Genomic DNA, 18,300 nt, shown 5'->3' with positions numbered 1-18,300 from the left:
GACTCCAAATCCAAATTCTTCTTCTTTTTTTAAATCGTTTTATTAGGGATTCGCACAACTCTTATCACAATCCATACATAAATCAATTGCATAAAGCACATTTGCACATTCATTGCCCTCATCATTCTCAAAACATTTGCTCTCCACTTAAGCCCTGGCATCAGCTCCTCACTTTCCCCCCTCCCTCCCTGCTCCCCCCATCCCTCATGAACCCTTGATAATTTATAAATTATTATTTTGTCATATCTTGCCCTGTCCGACGTCTCCCTTTACCTACTTTTCTGTTGTCTGTCCCCCAGGGAGGAGGTCACTTGTAGATCCTTGTAATCGGTTCCCCCTTTCTAACCCACCCTTCTTCTACCCTCCCAGTATCGCTTCCAGAAGGGATCATCCGCCCTGGATTCCCTGTGTTTGCCGTTCCTATCTGTAACAGTGTACATTCTCTGGTCTGGTCAGATTTGTAAGGCAGAATTGGGATCATGATAGTGGGGAGGACAAAGCACTTAGGAACTAGAGGAAAGTAGTATGTTTCATCGTTGCTACATTGCACCCTGATTGGCTCATCTCCTCCCAGAGGCCCTTCTGTAAGGGGATGTCCAGTTGCCCACAAATGGGCTTTGGGTCTCTACTCTGCACTCCCCCCCTCATTCACTATGTATGTCCAAATCCAAATTCTTTCCTGGGGTGAAATTCATTATCTGTGAAACTGTAAAATCTAGGATGTAAATTATCAGCTTGTAAAGTATACTGATGGAATGGTTACATAATACTACACCACAAGTGGGAGAAGTGGGAGGGAAATGGGATAATGGGAACCAAGCAAGTCCAAACCCCAGCAGAACTAAGTAAGTTATATTTGAAAAGAATCCTCTGTTCTCTGTACATCACCTCCCTTATGCACACTTCACAAGAATAACCGGAAGGAGACCTCATATTGTCTGGGTCACTCCTTCAAGAGCAGGGGAAAGGGGGAACCATCCACTTGATTCTATGCAACACTGAGACAAGGCTGGGACAAAGCAATGGGTCCTCCACAGGAATGGAGGAGAACCTTGCTGGAAAAATCAAGTCAAGACCAGGTGAGGGGTGAGGGAAGCATCTTTATTTTGGAGGAGACACTGATGTTTCCGTTGGTGAAAATGGTGGGAGATTGGGGAGGAGCAACCTCGCCTTGGGAAGGGATGCTAAACAATGATGGGAGAGGACCGAGGGAGACAATAGACTTGATTTTATGTTCCTGGGTAGACACTATGAATGTTTCCACCCAACCCTTCTTAGTGAACCACACCATGGACTAAGCACCATGCTGACCTTGCAGGCAGCATGGCCTTTCTGACCCCTGGGCCTTTGGGGCTGGCCCAGCCTCTGCCCAGATAAAGAATTCAACAGTGTCAAATCTTTTTAGTTCTATCACCAAGTGCCCAGAGGCACCCTTGGCCAGGAGCCTCCTTATAAAAGGCACTCCATTCTCTTTCTCTGTGGGCTGGAGCCCATGTCAACCTGCACCAGTTTCCTGGTCTGTTTCCATTTCTGAGCTATTTCTTGATATCTATGGCAACTCTGGTGTTACAACTCTCATTTCCTGCTGAGATCTTAGTAAATTTGTCAAAATTTCACAGACATAATTCCAACAGTTTGTTCATGGCAATCAAAATTCTTATTATTAGGCACCTAGAAACTGTTCCAACTTCAAAACTGTTTCTGCACTTCAGGTATCTGGTAGAGCAACACTCATTTGGTGCTAAATCTTTAGTTATGTAGTGCTTCTGGAACACAGGCAGCACAAGTGGATGGCGCTACCAAACAGAACCTAGTTTCTCACAGTTCAATATGTGAGAAGTCTTCATTCAGGGTTACCAGGTCTAGGGGAAGACATTATCTCTGACGGCTCTCGTGAAAGGTCCAGTCTCCTCTCAATGTCAGTGGGCCCACATTCCTTGGAGATCTGGTGTCTTGGGTCTAGGAAGGTCTTCTTTCCTATTGGTATTAAGGATTCTCTTCTCCCCTTTTATCTCTTTTAAGATAAAAGGTGAGGTTGGCCATAGTCCAGTGAAACAACTCCTCACATTGATTGGATCAGGACTGTGATCTAAGTATTGCATCCCACTTTAACCCTTATAACTGATTGGTTGATTACATCAGTTTACAACATGAGATGATTTTTACATAACTGCCATACTCCATCATTATAAAACTGACAAGAAAATAAGAATCATGGCCTAGCCAAGTTGATATATATTTCTGTGGGAGGACACAATTTAATTCAGGATACGTTGTGGAGGGGACTTCAAAAAATTCATGAAAAAAATCTTCAATTTCATTTTCCCAAAAGCTTTTAGAAGCCCTCCATGTATAAGAGGCAATAAAGGAAATAAAGGCATTAGAAGATGAGACTAATTTTCTAATCAGTAACTCACTTTATACTTCAGTTTACTTTTAAAAAGCAGAAAAAGAATACTAAAAAGAAAAAGTAACATAAACCAAATCAAATTACTCACCTAGCAAGTTGTGCTAGTTCTTTTTGGGTCAATGGGCTTCCTTGTTTGCATAACAAATTTTTAAGCAAAAGTAGTCTTGTCTGAAAAGAAAAATTAAAGAATCAGTCCTATAAACTAGCTTAATAACATACCCACACAAGAATAAACTTGGAAAAGCCATCTTTGCTTTTTACAAAGTAACAGTGACTGGGCATTTTAAAATACTAAGAGCTGAAGATGCCGGGAATAATGATAATTGTTCTGGGTGTTATGGGAACTCAAAGGACATAATTTTTTGGTCTTAAAAAATTATTTATTTTTTAATATTTTGCTCTTATAAGAATGACCAATTCAGTGCAGAAAGCTGACGGTTGCAGCTGTCAAAATATATAGAATCTGGGGTCCTATAGGCTGGAAGATAAACAAGGGGCCATCTAACTGAGAAACAACAAAGCCTACATGGAAGAAGCACACCAGCCTGTGAGATCACAAGGCATCAAGAGATCAGATATCAGGCATCAAAGACGAAAAAAATCATAGCATTGTGAATGAGGGGTCATGCGGAGTGGGGACCCAGGTTCCATCTGTGGGAAATTGAACAATCCCCTTGCCGGAGGGCTGCGGAGAGGAGATGAGCCAGTCCGGGTGCAATATAGCAATGATGAAATATACAATTTTCTTCTAGTTCTTGAATGCTCCCCCCCCACTATCATGATCCCAATTCTACTTTACATATCTGGCTGTACCGGAGGATGTTCACTGGCACAGATAGGAACTGGAAACACAGGGAATCCAGGACAGAGGAACCCCTCAGGACCAGTGGTGAGAGTGGCCATATTAGGAGGGTGGAGGGAAGGTGAGGGAGAAAGGGGGAACTGATACAAGGTATACATATAACCTCCTCCCTGGGGGACGGGCAGCGGAGAAGTGGGAGAGAAGATGTCAGATGGTGTAAGATGACAAAATAGTAATAATTTATCAAGGGTTCAGGAAGGAGGGGAGAATGGGGGGGAGGGGGAAAATGAGCTGATATCAAGGGCTCAAGTAGAAAGGTGTTTTGAGAAAGATGATGGCAACATATGTACAAATGTGCTTGACACAATTGATGTTATGTATGGATTGTGATAAGAGTTGTATGAACCCCTAAAAAATGATTAAAAAAGTGACCAATTCAATTCACTGTCACCAAGGACTATCACTAAAGGTTTCGTGTGTCTTTTTAAGTAACAGAAGTGCCAACTAAAACAGAAAACGACTTTAGCACGGTTTTACAAGAACAGGTAAGAACAATCGAACACTAGGGAAGCTCTCTTCCTTCTTCCTAGACTATTAGTGATGAGAATGATTAATGTTTACATTAAACTAGCAAGCACAGGTACAGAAAATGTGAGCATGATATACAGGGGCCTTCGAAAAGTTCGTGGAAAAATTTCTTTTTTTGTTGTTCCATTTTTCACAAACATTTTTAAGCTCTCTCATGTATGCATTCATAAATATTCATTTTGCACAATCATTAAACTTACTTATTGGAGTTGATACAGCTCGGTGAACTTTGGAACCAGGTTCAAAATCCTACTGTAACTCACTAGCTATATAATTTAACACAACACACAATTTGGAACCTTAGCTCCTCTGTTTTGCTAAATGTGGTTTAAAAATTCCGTTATTTTAAAGTTCCTGAGCGAATTTAAAAAGAAAATAAGTAAGGCACAACCTAGTTTGTGGCTACTGTTATCAAGGATACCCGTAAGGCAAGATTGACACTTTTAAAAAACTAATTTTATAGATGTATGAAGTAGTATGTTGTGGAAATTCAGTTTATAAACACGTAACTCAACAATTTTTAGTACATTTATAGACTGGTATAACCATCACCATCTAGTTTTAAAATATTCCCATTACCAATTCCTATTTACAATTACTGTGACAAACCCCAGTCCTAGGACACCAATGCTCTACTGTACAGCTCTATAAATTCATTCTTTCTGAACATTTCATATAAATATAATTGTATATGTAATCTTTTATATCTGATTTTAACTGGGTATGGTTTTGTTTTTGCTGTTTTGATACTTTACTGCAATTTGGGTGTAAGCTAGTATTGCACGAGTTCCACAGTCAATGACTAGATAGACATTTATGGGGTGTTTTTTTGCCCCGCCCCCCGCCTTGATGGAGCCCTATGAGTTTCTATGAGTCAGAACTGAATCCATGGCAGTGGGTTTGGATTTGGGGGCTTTACTTTTTAAAAATTAATTATTTTATTGGGGTGCTCTTACAAATCTTGTCACAACCCATCATCCAACAGTATCAGGCACACTTTACGTATGTTGCCATCAACATTCCCAACAATACATTTGCTTTTTAACATTAGTTGCAACCCCCCCCTCAATTTAACTTTCTTCCTGGGTTTCCCATTTCCATTTGTCCATCTTTTCTGCCACTCTCTGTCTTCTCAACTTTGTTTTTGGCCAATGATACTGCTGCTCTTTTGGTCTAAGAAGGCTGATTATTCTGAACTTGTTCACTCTATAGGCCTATCCACGGTTTGACTGAAAGATAATTCCCTGGGGCAGGTACAGTTCCAGGTTTGAAGGATGTCTAAGGATCGTAGTGTTGGAAGTTCACTAGTCTCCATAGACCAGTAAGTTAGGTCTTTTTTTATTTTGAATTGATCCTACAATTTTCTCCTAATATGTCCACATCCTAGCACTGTGACCCTGATCTGAGCGGTCGATAATTGTGGTTAGGCATCATCTGGTTCTTCTGGGCTCATTCTAGTGGAGGTTGTGGTTTATGCTGTCCATGAGTCCTTTGAACTAATTGCTTCTTTGAGTCTTTGATTTTCTTCACTCTTCTTTGCTCCAGATGGGGAGATATCAATAGTTAAATCTTATATGGCCACTCACGAGCTTTTAAGACCCCAGCCACTATTCCCTAAAGAAGGCTGTAGAATGCTGCCTTGGTGAACTGTTACATTGACCTAGATGTCCAGAGACCATAGTCTAAGTCCCGAAGGCCAGTGACTCAGTCTGTCAAGGTGCTTGGTTATGGCTAAGGCATTTTCATACTTTTGTACCCTGTATGCTAACGACCTTCACCCCACCAAAACAAAACCCACTTCCAGCTAGTCAATTTTGACCCACAGCCACTCTACATAGGGTTTCTGAGGCTGTAAATCTTTACAAAAGGGGTATGTTTCATTTCCCCCCTCAGTTGTTAATGCGCTGTGGCATCTACTTTGCAGTTAGCAGCCTAATGTTTCCCTGACAGCACCACCAAGGGTGCCTACAGATACACATATAGTCACAGCATGCACAAGTACTTAAGTTGAAATATCCTTTGTCAAACCTGCCGTATATACTCATGTATAAGCCGAGTTTTTCAGCACAAAAAGTGTGATACATGGGTCAGTGGTACTCCAGTGAGGTGTAACATCTCGCCGGTGATTGCCGTTCCTCCGCTGTTCATTCAAAGCCCCACTGACACTGCAGGGCTTTGAATGTTTGTTTACTCACATCTAACCAATCAGAGCCGTCCCATGACGAGGACGGCTCCAATTCGCAGAAGCACCCATAGTGATTCACTTACACCGGCAGCTGAACTGGTAAGGATGTGTCTGTGACTGCGCTCCATCTCTTCCCTCTGGTCTGTGTTAATTCACATCCTGCATTTCCCACCCGAGGCTTATACTCGAGTCAGTCAGTTTTTCTGATTTCCCAGGTAATAATTAGGTACCTCGGCATATACTCAGGTCAGCTTATATTCCAGTATATATGGTGTAAATATATTATATAAATATATATATACATATTCATAGATGAAGCCCCATATGTAATACGGTTTTGTTCATTTTTCTATCAATATATTAACTAATAAATGACTGTTATTACTGCTATTGCAGGAGTGTGTCTGTAACAGTTTTCACCCCGAGTCTTCTTTTGCCTTGGGCACTGTATGCTCATCTTCCTTACTGTACATTGCCTTCCCTTTCACCCAGCTTGGTCTGTCCACTCTCCAGTGATTTCTCCTCCTATCCCTTCTCATCCATGATAATGATCAAACAATGTTTCTATGTATAAACCGTATCTTGACGTTTTTTGGTCAGTCTCATACAATATTTTTCCTTTTGTGATTGTCCAATTTGATTCCATATAATGTCCTACAGGCTCAGCTCTGTTACAAGGTTTTCCCACAGATTGTTCACAATCTTTAACACTGCTTAGCATATCACTGTGTGTATATAGTACAGTTTATGTATTCATTCATTGTTGGGCACTTATTGTTTTGCCAGTATTATGTTTTCAGGCATCTCTATATTATATCATGTATACACAGCTCACTCTGTTTTATTACCAAATAGTATTTCACTAGAACAAGTGATGAACACTTTAAGTCATTTCCACTTTGGGCTATTATTAATAATGCCGCAATAAAAAGTCTTATCCATGTCTTTTTGTGGACATATATATTTCTTTTTCTTGGGTAGATTCTTAGGAGTGAAATTACTGGATTTTATAGTAAGTCTATTTTTATCTTTTTAAGAAATTACCATACTGTTTTCTAAAGTCGCTAGAGTAAGGATTAAGATTTAATTGTCAAGGTAGTACTTCTTGTTTATACCTTTAAATAAAAAAAAATTCAAACCAAGATACATACCTCCTCGTTTGGTAAAGATACATATACCCGTTTAATGAAACGCCTGTTAAAAAAAAGATTCAAGATTATTAAGAGTATTTTGAATTTACAGGCAATTAACTCAGCTCAAGTAGCAGATGATTTTAAGGAGAAAGGAAAAAAGGCTTTCAGTTAAATGCACTAGAGTGCACTTAGCAGTCACCAATATTAAAACATGTTTGGAAGTATTCCTTTAAACCTAGTTAATGTTTTTGTATGCTTTCCTCTATGTCTGAGCTTTTTATTTTTTAAATTGTGGTCAAATGCAGCTGCTGGTTAAAAATACATAATTTAGTATCATCAGAATTAATCATTTGCATTATATGTGTTTCCAAATAATAATAACCCTTGCATGGTATAAAGAGTATTGTTGTTTTATACCTGAAAATAACCAAAAATGAACAAGGAGAAAAGAAATGTAAACTTAAGCAGCAACAAACTAGATAACATTTACAAACTGGAATGAAAGTCTATGAAGAACTATTTAACTAAAAAAACACCCCACACTCACTGAGCCTGGTCAAGCACTACCCCACGGCCACTGTGATTCACAGCGAGCGAGCAAGCGAGCGAGCACACAGGGCGGGTGAGGACTCTCTGCCAGCAGGAAGCCTCATGCTCTCCCGGTGGAGCAGGTAAGGGGTTCCAACTGCTGACCCCGTGCTTAGCAGCCAGTGGGAACCCATCAGGCCACCAGGGCTCCACGACACCCACAAACACAAACCACCGCTGCTGACATGACTTTGACTCATACTGACCCCCAGATAGATCAGATTTCTAAAATTATTTGGCCTACTGCCCCCTTGGCATAAAAAATTCAGCACTCCCTTCCCCCACCTTGCATTTGGAACGTTTGTGCCCATAATTCAAGATAAACTTTAAGTATCTACGTTTTGAGCCCCACCATGAGATGGTACTGCACACTTTGGGGTACACAGCTGTATAGGATTCCTGAGGCTGTGAATGTTTACCTTACTCTCACCTTTCTCCTCCAGAGGGACAGGTGGATTTGAATGTTGGCCTTGAGGTTAGCAGTTCCACGCTTACCCAACAGTGCCATCGAAAATGCCACCAGAGCTCCTTAAGGGCTACCAAAAATTATCCACAAATGGTCTGCCACAGCAGATCACAAGTATGGCTGGCAGTGATCAGTTTCCCAAAGGAAAAGGAACTGCATACCCACCGTGAAGAATAAAAGAGCAAGCCTGGGAGTCTGGGCTCTGTAGCTCAGGTGAACCCTAGCTGACAGCATGGGAATCAATCGAAAGGAAGGCTTGGATGAACAAAGACAATTTTAAAACAATCATCAGTGAAAGAAGGCATCTAGCAAAGTCTGGCAAGATGTCAAGTAGTGTGGTAGTAAGCAATCTTTCTTAGCTGAAGAAGACACACATGTATCCTTTTCTGTCGGAGAGGGCTTCACTATGAGTCCGAGAGATGGCCTGCTAGCCCGAGACAGCCATGGGGCACTATGAACTCAAGCTATCTACTCACTAGCTTACTTCTCTGTTCCTTCCAAAAGTAAGATTTTTCAAAGGTCCCTTTATTCAAATGCAAATAGTATGTAAGAAAAGGAAAAACACAGGGGTGATTTAAAGCTATCCTGTTGCACAAAATAGGGGGGTGTGAGGAGGTGCATAAAATAAATAAAATAAAAAACATGCACATTCAAATTGATCAAATTAAAATTGTGACCATAAGGTATTTTTATTTTATTAATGAGGGAAAACAAAGTTGTCTGTGAAATGAGTTCACTGAAATACAAAAGCGGAAGGTCAGAAAAGCAATAAAAATGAAAACTGGAACTACAACAAGGGCTACAACAAAAGTAGCAGAAAAGAGACTGCATACCACGCCAGTATGAATTAGGGATGACAAACTACGGAAAACACAAAATAAAGAGATAGAGGATTTTAAAAGGATTAGAAAGGAAATCACAGATAAAGACAAAAAAATTCAACTCATTGTATAATTTGTGTGAAGGAAAAACCCAGAATGATGACTTAGAAACACATTAAAGAGTATTCAAAATAATGTTTCCAAAGTAAAGGCACTTTCAAACACTCTATAGATCAGCATATCCTTAAAAAAACAAATACAAGTCAATTTGAACATATTCATCAAACAACTAGAATTCATTGGTTGAAAATTCAAATTATTGTAATACAAAAACTTTAAATGATCTATAAATGTTTTTTTTAAAAAAAAACAAGCTGGCTTCAGGCTTTTGCATTTTCATTCCCAATCCTAGAAGCAAAGCTGTGCATTGCTGTGAGTTCCTCAGGGCCCATAATCTTATAGAGTCAAGCTGTCTTTACAATATGAAGTCAACTTATTTGTTCAAACAGGCAAGAAAGAACAGTTCTCGTTAACCCTGCCTTTAGGAGCTTCTCAAGAGACTTAGTTTAAAGATAACTGAACCCAGATGAGAACAACTGAGTAATTTGCTTAAAATCAAACAGTAAAGACTAGTTATCCTGATATCCTGGCCCTTTCCTCAAAAACATGTATGAATGGTAAGAGACTAGAGGATATATACAAAAAGTTGCACTTTATTCTTAATATTGAGAATGAAGGCAATGGAAACGAGAGAGATGGGTGTAAGAGCCAGGGCCTCGGTAAGACGGAGCCCTACCTGAGAACAGCCTCGTCAAGCTCCTGTGGTCTGTTCGTTGCACCCATTACAAGCACTCTGTCATCTCCAGCAGACTGCACCTTTGAGGGACAAATGCCAACACATGCAGTTAACACTTTCGAAAACTAATTTGGGTCATGTAGTAGGGATATAAATATACATATATATGTACATATTTATATATACACATATAAAAATATGCTTTCTTCATCGATAGAAAAATGCAATTACATAAAAAAAACTACATACCCCATCGAATTCTATGAGAAATTCAGTTTTTAGACGTCTGCTGGCATCATGTTCTCCTTCTCTCCTCTCACACAAAAGGCTATCAACTTCATCTAGAAGGAAGAGGAGGGAAGCCAAACCTGACCAATGGTTACGGGCGCAGGGAAAGAGCTGCTGCGTACGAGGCACTGCATTCATGCCAATGGCGGAGTAATTCAGATAGGAAACTAACAGTGCTGCATGGCACCAGGACTATTATCAACGACACTGCATTATCAAAGCATAAGGTGTGGAATTGGAGAATGTTCGTTTGTGTAGATTTTTGCCACAATTAGAAAAAAGTTATATGAATAATAATGACAAAGGAGGAACTGCTCTAGAATTAAATATGACAAGGGTAAAACTTTTCTTGATATGACTGATTGAGTTGTTTAATATGGGAAAAGTACTAATAAAGCTGTTTAAAAAAAGAAATAGGGTAAGATTTTTACTTAAAGTCAAATTGAGTGATTTTAATCTTTATCACTCTAAGTTAGATAGTATTTATCACTCTATTATTAGACGGTATTTAACCATGATCTTTTAAACTTTCCTTCTGAATCATCTTTCCTATCATAAACTCAAAAAACCCCAAAACACTACCAAATTCACTACCATCAAGTTGATGGCAATTCATAGCACCTCTATAAGAGAGGCCAAGTGTGAATGTCACGTCGAAGTCTTTGTGGCAGTGGAAAGCCCCATTTTCCTCCTGCGGAGCGGCTCTGAACTGCTGGCCGAGCAGTACGGTGCGCAGCCACTGCACCGAGCAGTACGGTGCGCAGCCACTGCACCACCTCCCACACTGAGAAAGGAGAATTTCATGAATACTCAGCTTCGGGAAAGCAGGCTCTCACCTATAAAAATGATAGAAGGTTGAAGTTCTCGAGCCACAGCAAAAAGAGCTCGCACCAGTTTCTCTCCTTCTCCCACCTGAAACAGAGCATCAGGCAGCATCACTAGGCAAATAAACCTTATTCAGCTTTTTCATTTCATAGGTTGCCAGTCAAGAACCTAGGATCAGAATGTCCCTTTATTCAGCAACTGACAGTTTGGGCATTTTGGAGAAAAGAAATGTTTTTTTCCAACTCAGTGGATACTTTATGACAGTGTTTCTCAACGGTCCTAATGCCTCAATGCTTTAATACAGTTCCTGATGCTGTGGGAACGGGCAACCTTAACATTATTTTCATTGCTACTTATTAACTGTCATTTTGCTACTGTTATGAATTGGACAACCCCTATGAAAGGATCATTCCATCCCACAAAGGGGTCGGGACCCACAGGTTGAGAACCACAGCTTTGTGATGTTAGTGAACAGATTCTATGCTAATACTTTAATACAGCTAGGTAGGTACTTTAACAATGAAATGTATGTTTGTTTTGCACTGCAGTCAAAAGGGTTCAGAATCGAATACATTGGAGCACAACTAGTGAGATGAGGAACGACTAGAAGAAAGGAAGAGAGGCCCACATATTTCTTCAGTCTTAGATTGCACAGTATATTTGTGGAAACAATTCAGTTGTAAAGTTTGTGCCTAAGCAAAACTTGCCCTGTTAAGAACACCTAGAACACCCATCCTCACAATTCCAGTGTTAGTAATATGAAAATCTTCTGAGGTAGTTCAGGAGATCTATGCACACTTCTCAAAGCATCCCTGGGTTCTACAAACACCATAATATGCCTGTCCTGCGGGGCTGGCCCAAATCCCATCTATGTGGACAGCCACCCCTCCCCCCAGAAGAGTTTACTTCAGAGGACAGCACTGAAGCTACAGCTCAGGGAGAGGGACATGTCTGATCAGAGCACATGGGAGCAAATGAAAGGGGATGAAGAGAGAGTGGAGCACATCCTGGCTCACCAAGCCTTGAGGCCAATATCCCTGCACAGAGAGGATCATATGGCTGGCCCCACTATGAGACATGATGTCCCTCACTGATCCACAACCCTACAGGGTACAACACTGGAGACACAGTGTAGGAAATGCAACCGATCTGACCCCACCACATCAAGGCAAAACGTTAGTGTGTGCAACAGAACAAGGGGAGCAGAGCAAGGAAGTCCCGAGGAAGTACCTAAAATAGACTTTGGGGCCAGAGTGTGGCACCCCACCAAACTGGAGCAGAAAACACTCCTAAAGGTCAACAAACAGACCTGGAACTACTTATAGGCTTTTCTTTTTGTTGTTGTTTTGCTTTGTTTCCCTCTGTCTTGTTTTCATGCATATTATTATCTCTGCAGGTTATTCTAACAAGATAGCCTGGATAAACAATCTGGAGAAGAAAACAACAGGACCAAGGGTTCTGGGGAGGGGTGAGACATAAGAGAAGGGGAGGTGGGGGAAAGGAAGTGGTGTTAACCCAGGGCCAAGGAAACAACAAGTGATCCAAATTCAGTGTTGAGGAGGGTGTAAGAGGCCTGGTAGGGCTTGATCAAGAGCAATGTAACCAAGAGGAATTACTGAAACCCAAATGAAAGTTGAGCATGATAGTGGGACAAGAGGAAAGTAAGAGGAAATAGAGGGGAAAAAAGGGCATTTATAGAGGTCTAAATACAGACATGTACATATATAAATTATTTACAAATGATGATGGGGAAATAGATCTATGTGCATATATTTATAGGTTTAGTATTAAGGTAGCAGATGGACATTGGGCCCCCACTCAAGTACTCCCTCAATGCAAGAACACTTTGTCCTATTAAACTGGCATTTCATGATGCTCACCTTCTCCACATGATTGCTGAAGACAAAGCAGGTACATAAGCAAAAATGGTGAAGAAAGCTGATGGCGCCCGGCTATCAAAAGATAAAGCATCTGGGGCCTTAAAAGGCTTGAAGACAAACAAACAGCCATCTAGCTGAGAAGCAACAAGGCCCACATGGAAGAGCATACCAGCCTGTGTGATCATGAGGTGATGATGGGATCAGGCATCAGGCATCAAAGCACAGAAAATCCTATCATTGTGAATGAGGTGAGGTGCAGAGTGGAGACCCAAAGCCCATCTGTAGGCAACTGGACACTCCCTTACAGAAGGGTTGTGGGAAGGAGATTAGACAGTCTGTGCAGATGCAACATGACTTTCCTCTAGTTCTTTAATGCTTCTCCCTCAATCCCCCACTATCATGATCCCAATTCTACCTTACAAATCCAGCTATACCAGAGGATGTGTGCTGGTACAGATAGGAACTGGAAATACAGGGAATCCAGGGCAGATGAACCCCCTCAGGACCAGTGGTGAGAATGGCGATAACGGGAGGGTGGAGGGAAGGTGGGGTGGAAAGAAGAAACCAATTACAAGGATCTATATATAACCTCTTCCTTGGGAGACAGATAACAAAAAAGTAGGTGAAAGGAGATATTGGACAGTGTAAGACATGACAAAATAGTAATAATTTATAAATTATCAAGGGTTCATGCGGGGGTAGGAAGGAAGGGGGAAAATGAGGAGCTCAAGTAGAAAGCTAATGTTTTGAGAATGACGGCAACAAATGTAGAAATGTGCTTGACACAATGGATGGATGGATTGTGTTAACAGTTGTACAAGCCCCCAAGAAAATGATTAAAAAACAACAAAAATATATGCCTATTCTATGCACTATCAGTGGTGCTAATGCCACGACCTTTTAATACAGTTCCTCATGTGGCAGTGATCCCCCAATCGTAAAATGTTTTCATTGCTACTTCATAACTGTAATTTTGCTACTGTAATGAACAGGGTGTGATTTGACCTCGAAAGGGGTTACGACCCACAGGTTGAGAACTGCTGCACTCAATCATGTTATTAAAGGGTCATGATGCTTTGGATAACAGTTATAAAAATCTCATTAGCATTCATTAGAGATGAAGGCAGTGCTAAAGTAATCACGTTACCTTCTTGAGCAAGTGAAAAATTAGGTTGGAATCCACATCCAACTTTTGAGACAGCACTTCCCATTATACTATACAGTGCGTATGAAAATGTAAATAAGGCTTCTTTAATAATGAGTTTATTGGTAAAATCTCACATAGGAGAATGTGATCATAAAACAATGATCATTTAATAGCTAATTTTAGTTACAGTATTGAGAATATGTTAAGTACTATGTTAAAATATTTTAATACAATTTTTTATTTTCAATGGGGAACAAACAATAACACTAGTGAGGCATGCACAACCTTAGAATCGACCATGAAATCAAAAGAGCAGCATTTATCCAAGGGCAAAATTCAGAACCATAAAAAAATATATTTATTCAGAACCATAACTCAAAAACTTACAACTAGTGAGCATATTTCAATTCGCAGTGATGCTGCAGAACAGAGCAGCTCCGCCCCTGTGGGTTTCCAAGGCAGTAACTCTTTAGGGGGACAGAAAAACCTCATCTTTCTCCCTTGGAGTGGCTGGTGGGTTCAAACTGCTGACCTTTCAGTTACCAACCCAGTATGTTACACATTATGCCACCAGAGCTCCATTCAGGAGGGCTTAAAAATTTTTTAAAGGAAAAGGAAAATAAATTTACAAAAAACAATGAAACAAAAATACTTTGCTATTAAGTGATTTTAAAAAATCATCTTATTGGGGCACAATCCATACATACATCCACTGTGTCAAGCACATTTGTACATTTGTTGCCATCATCATTCTCAAAACATTGGCTTTCTACTTGAACCTTGGTATCAACTCCTCACCTTTCCTCTCCCTCCCCCAGCTACTGAGTGATTTTTTTTTTTAATCCAGAAGAGTACTGATGTGCTGTGCCGAGGGCGTAACTTTATGAACTTTTTGGAGTACTGTGGAAACACACTTTGCAAACTACAAAGGACTAGGCAACATGCTATTTATTTCTGATGTATTAGATGAAGTAATGAATCATAAACAGGCTACAGTTCTAATATATGAAAACTAAATCTGTTTGTGGAAAATTATGCCACTATATTGCAACAATCTGAAGGAATCTCACAAATATAATCTTGATGAAAGAAGTCAGACTAAAAAAATTAAAAATAATAACTAAAAAAGAAAGAAATCAGACTAAAAATAAACCTTGTGTGATTATAGTTGTATAAAGTTGAAAGGTAGGTTAGTTTTACTTATGATGATAGTAGTCTAGTTGTTATTTGGGGGCGAGTAGTGTTTCGTGGGGCCTGAAGGGATGGGAGAGGTACAGGAAACATTCTATTTCTTGACCTAGGCAGTTATAACGAGAGTGTATTAACTTTGTGAGGGGACCTTGGTAGCACAGAGATTAAACATTCAGCTGCTAACACAAAGGACAGCAGTTTGAACCCACTAGTTATTCTGTTAGAGACAAACTGGTGATTTGCTCCCATGAAGACTACAATCTAGGAAACCTATGGGCAATTCTCCTTTGTCCTGAGAGGTGACTAGAAATCAGAATCAAGTTAATAGCAATGAGCTTGGTTTTTGGTTTGGGGGTGTTATGGGATCCTAAGAAAATTGCTTATCCTCTGTATTAAGTTCCCTCATAAAATGGAAGTATAAGAGCTACACCCTACATCTTATATGATAATTCAAATATTTATTTAATACCTAAGAACCATTGAGTGCTGGCCAAGATAACCTGAATAAAGAGGTGAGGGGAAAATAGGCATAATTGCTGCCCTCATAGACTGTCTTCCACTGGGAGTGATGGTGATATGGGATAATAAACCCCGCTGCCATGGGGTAGATTCCCACACACACACTAATGGTGTGCCACAAAGTAGACCTGCCCAGGAGGTTGCCTGGGTGGTCATCTTTACAGCAGCAGACAGCCTCCTCTTTCCCCTGCAGCCCTGTGGGTGCCAACCTGGGCTTAGCAGCCAACGCACAAGACCGCTGGGACTCCTTAGATTAGGTAAATCAGTGAACTTTTAAAAATCATTTTATTAGGGGCTCATACAACTCTTTTTACAATCTGTACATACATCATTTGCATCCAGCACATTTGTACATATATTGCCATCACCAATCTCAAAACACCCACTCTCCACCTGAGCCCCTGGCATCAGCTCCTCATTTTCTCCTCCCTCCCTGCTCCCCACTTCCCCCAAACCCTTGATAGTTTATAAATAATTATTATTTTATCATAAATCAGTAAATTTAAATGGCAGCTTTAATGAGTATATAAAGGAGAGGTAAATGGTGTTATGAAGAATAGTAAACAGTATAGTTTGGAAAATAAGGAAAAGCCATAACACATCTATTAATATTAGTAAGAAGTTTCTGGCAGGAGAAAGTCCATGTGCAAAGGCCTATGGGAGGAAAGAGCACATCTGAAGAGCTGTCCAGAGGAGGGGTCAAGGACAGTGGCTGCAGTGGTGCGCTAGCTCTAGCACACATTGGAGGGTATTTTACTACAAGGAAAACTCACACTGCAGCAAAATTATGTCGAGTTTCTGTAATCCATTTCTCAGAAAATAATATTAACCGTTGGTTCCTCCTATCACTGTACACCTAAGGGCAGAATACACTGATTATGCAAATCAAAGTAGTCTGATTTTATGTTTGTTCCAAGGCACAGATCCGTTTGTAGTGTGAGGATAAAATCTAGTGCCTATTATATGTATAACCTGCTTTTTCTCAACTGTGTTTTAAATTCTATACTATTGCCTAAATTAATGACACTATCAATAGAATTACCATATGCCCCAGGAAGATGATTGGGAACATTATTTAGCATAAAGGAAAATGACATTTATAAGGTTACCATGACACATTAAAAAAAGTATAGATAAATGAATGGATTTGGGGCTTACACTTAATTGTAGCAATTTAAGAACAGTTTTTATGACATGGCCCTGCTTGTTACTCATGCTCAAGCAGAGATCACTGAAGGTATGGGTGCTAGAGCAAAGTGTGGTGAAATAACTACATAGTGCCCAGCTATCAGGAACAAAGAGCATCTAGGGGCTTAAGCCTTTTTTCCACACAAGTTGCCAGCTAACTGAAGTGTCAACTAAGTCTACAGGGAAGAAGCACACCAGACTGTGTAATCCAAGGAATGTAAATAATAAGAGTCCAAATCTGAAGGAGAGGATGTGCGTCAATTGTGAACACCTAGTTTGTAGAAGTATTGAGATCACAGTTGAAGTCCAGAATCCATCTGCAGGGTCCAGACACAGTTTAAGCCTCCAGTGAATTCTGGAGGGGTTCCGTATCTGAGGGATGTAAATAGTCTTGTTATCAGACAGAGAGCACTGTAAAGATGATTATACTAGATATAGTTAGGTTAAAACAGAATTCTTTATTTATTCTCCCTTTTGGCCCATTTCCATTAAAAAAAAAAAAAGGAAGGGGAAACAAGTGGACTAACCCTCTGGAAAATCCCCTCTGACCACAGACCAAGGGTGTGAATAGCTTGCTCTCATAAGGAGCACATTAATAATGCATGTAGTTAGGCTAAAATTTCACAATCATTTCATCTCCCCTTTGATATATTTTAAATTTGTTCTAGTTTTTAATACTTTCTGCTTTCTATTCTATTGAGTTTTTTTCAATTTTGTTATTGTTAGTTTTTGTTTCTTTTTTTTTTCAATTAGCAATATTCGCGCCTCAGGTAAACCTCATTGGCTATGATGTTGCCACTGCGCAAAGCTGTTTCTTTGCTTCTACGTGTCTTTCTGTATATGAAATCTGTATATAAAATCTACAGAGGCAGTACATATTTACTGTACATGGTTAATTGAGGGTCTGGCAAGGAACACTGAGAGGAAATGGGGAAAAGGGGAGCTAATAGCAAAAAGCACAAGAAAGAATAAAATGTTCTAAAACTGTTTGTGGTGATGCTTACCACATATACTCGAATATAAGCCGAGGCCCCTGATTTTACAATTAGACAAGACAGTCTAGCCTTTAAGAATTTTAAATTAGAGGCTTCAGCTTATATTTGAGTAGAGACGGTATACAACCCTTCTTGATCCAACTACTGAATTGTATGGTAGATGACTAATATCCCAATAAAACTTTTTAAAATCAAGTGCCTGTCTCTGCAAAGGAAGAGGCCACAGTAAACTTACAACCCAAAACCTCCTCTTTGAGACTTTCACGGAGGCCTTCAGCTCACCAACTTCTGGTAACCAACCACCCCTTCATTTCAGTGCACCAAATGTCAGCACTTCCAACTTCTCTCTTTTCAGATATTTGTATTTCAGTTTAAATAAGTTTTTGATAAGAGAGATGCAGGCAGAATATCACTGAGCAACTAAGGGAAAAAAGACAGTACAGTGCCTGCAGAAACTGTCAACATCACCGCTTTGCAG

General features: G+C 40.0%; 1 protein-coding gene and 1 pseudogene across 2 annotated transcripts in view; both read right to left on the bottom strand.

Annotated features, from left to right (window-relative positions):
* Positions 1 to 18,300, bottom strand: part of SPAST (spastin) — a 93,824-nt gene that overhangs the window by 17,490 nt on the left and 58,034 nt on the right. For both annotated transcript variants that reach the window (XM_075535337.1, XM_075535338.1), the window contains exons 10-14: positions 10,914 to 10,989; positions 10,039 to 10,130; positions 9,790 to 9,869; positions 7,137 to 7,179; positions 2,499 to 2,578 (exon numbers count right to left, since the gene is read on the bottom strand). In XM_075535337.1, the coding sequence (XP_075391452.1) occupies positions 2,499 to 2,578; positions 7,137 to 7,179; positions 9,790 to 9,869; positions 10,039 to 10,130; positions 10,914 to 10,989 (371 nt within the window). The remainder of the gene's footprint in view (positions 1 to 2,498; positions 2,579 to 7,136; positions 7,180 to 9,789; positions 9,870 to 10,038; positions 10,131 to 10,913; positions 10,990 to 18,300) is intronic.
* Positions 17,555 to 17,637, bottom strand: LOC142431116 (U4 spliceosomal RNA; annotated as a pseudogene).

Source organism: Tenrec ecaudatus, chromosome 17, assembly GCF_050624435.1.
Source record: "Tenrec ecaudatus isolate mTenEca1 chromosome 17, mTenEca1.hap1, whole genome shotgun sequence".
NCBI classification, from domain to species: domain Eukaryota; kingdom Metazoa; phylum Chordata; class Mammalia; order Afrosoricida; family Tenrecidae; genus Tenrec; species Tenrec ecaudatus.
Note: the sequence above shows the minus strand (reverse complement) of the source record. Positions and strands in the feature narration are given on the sequence as shown.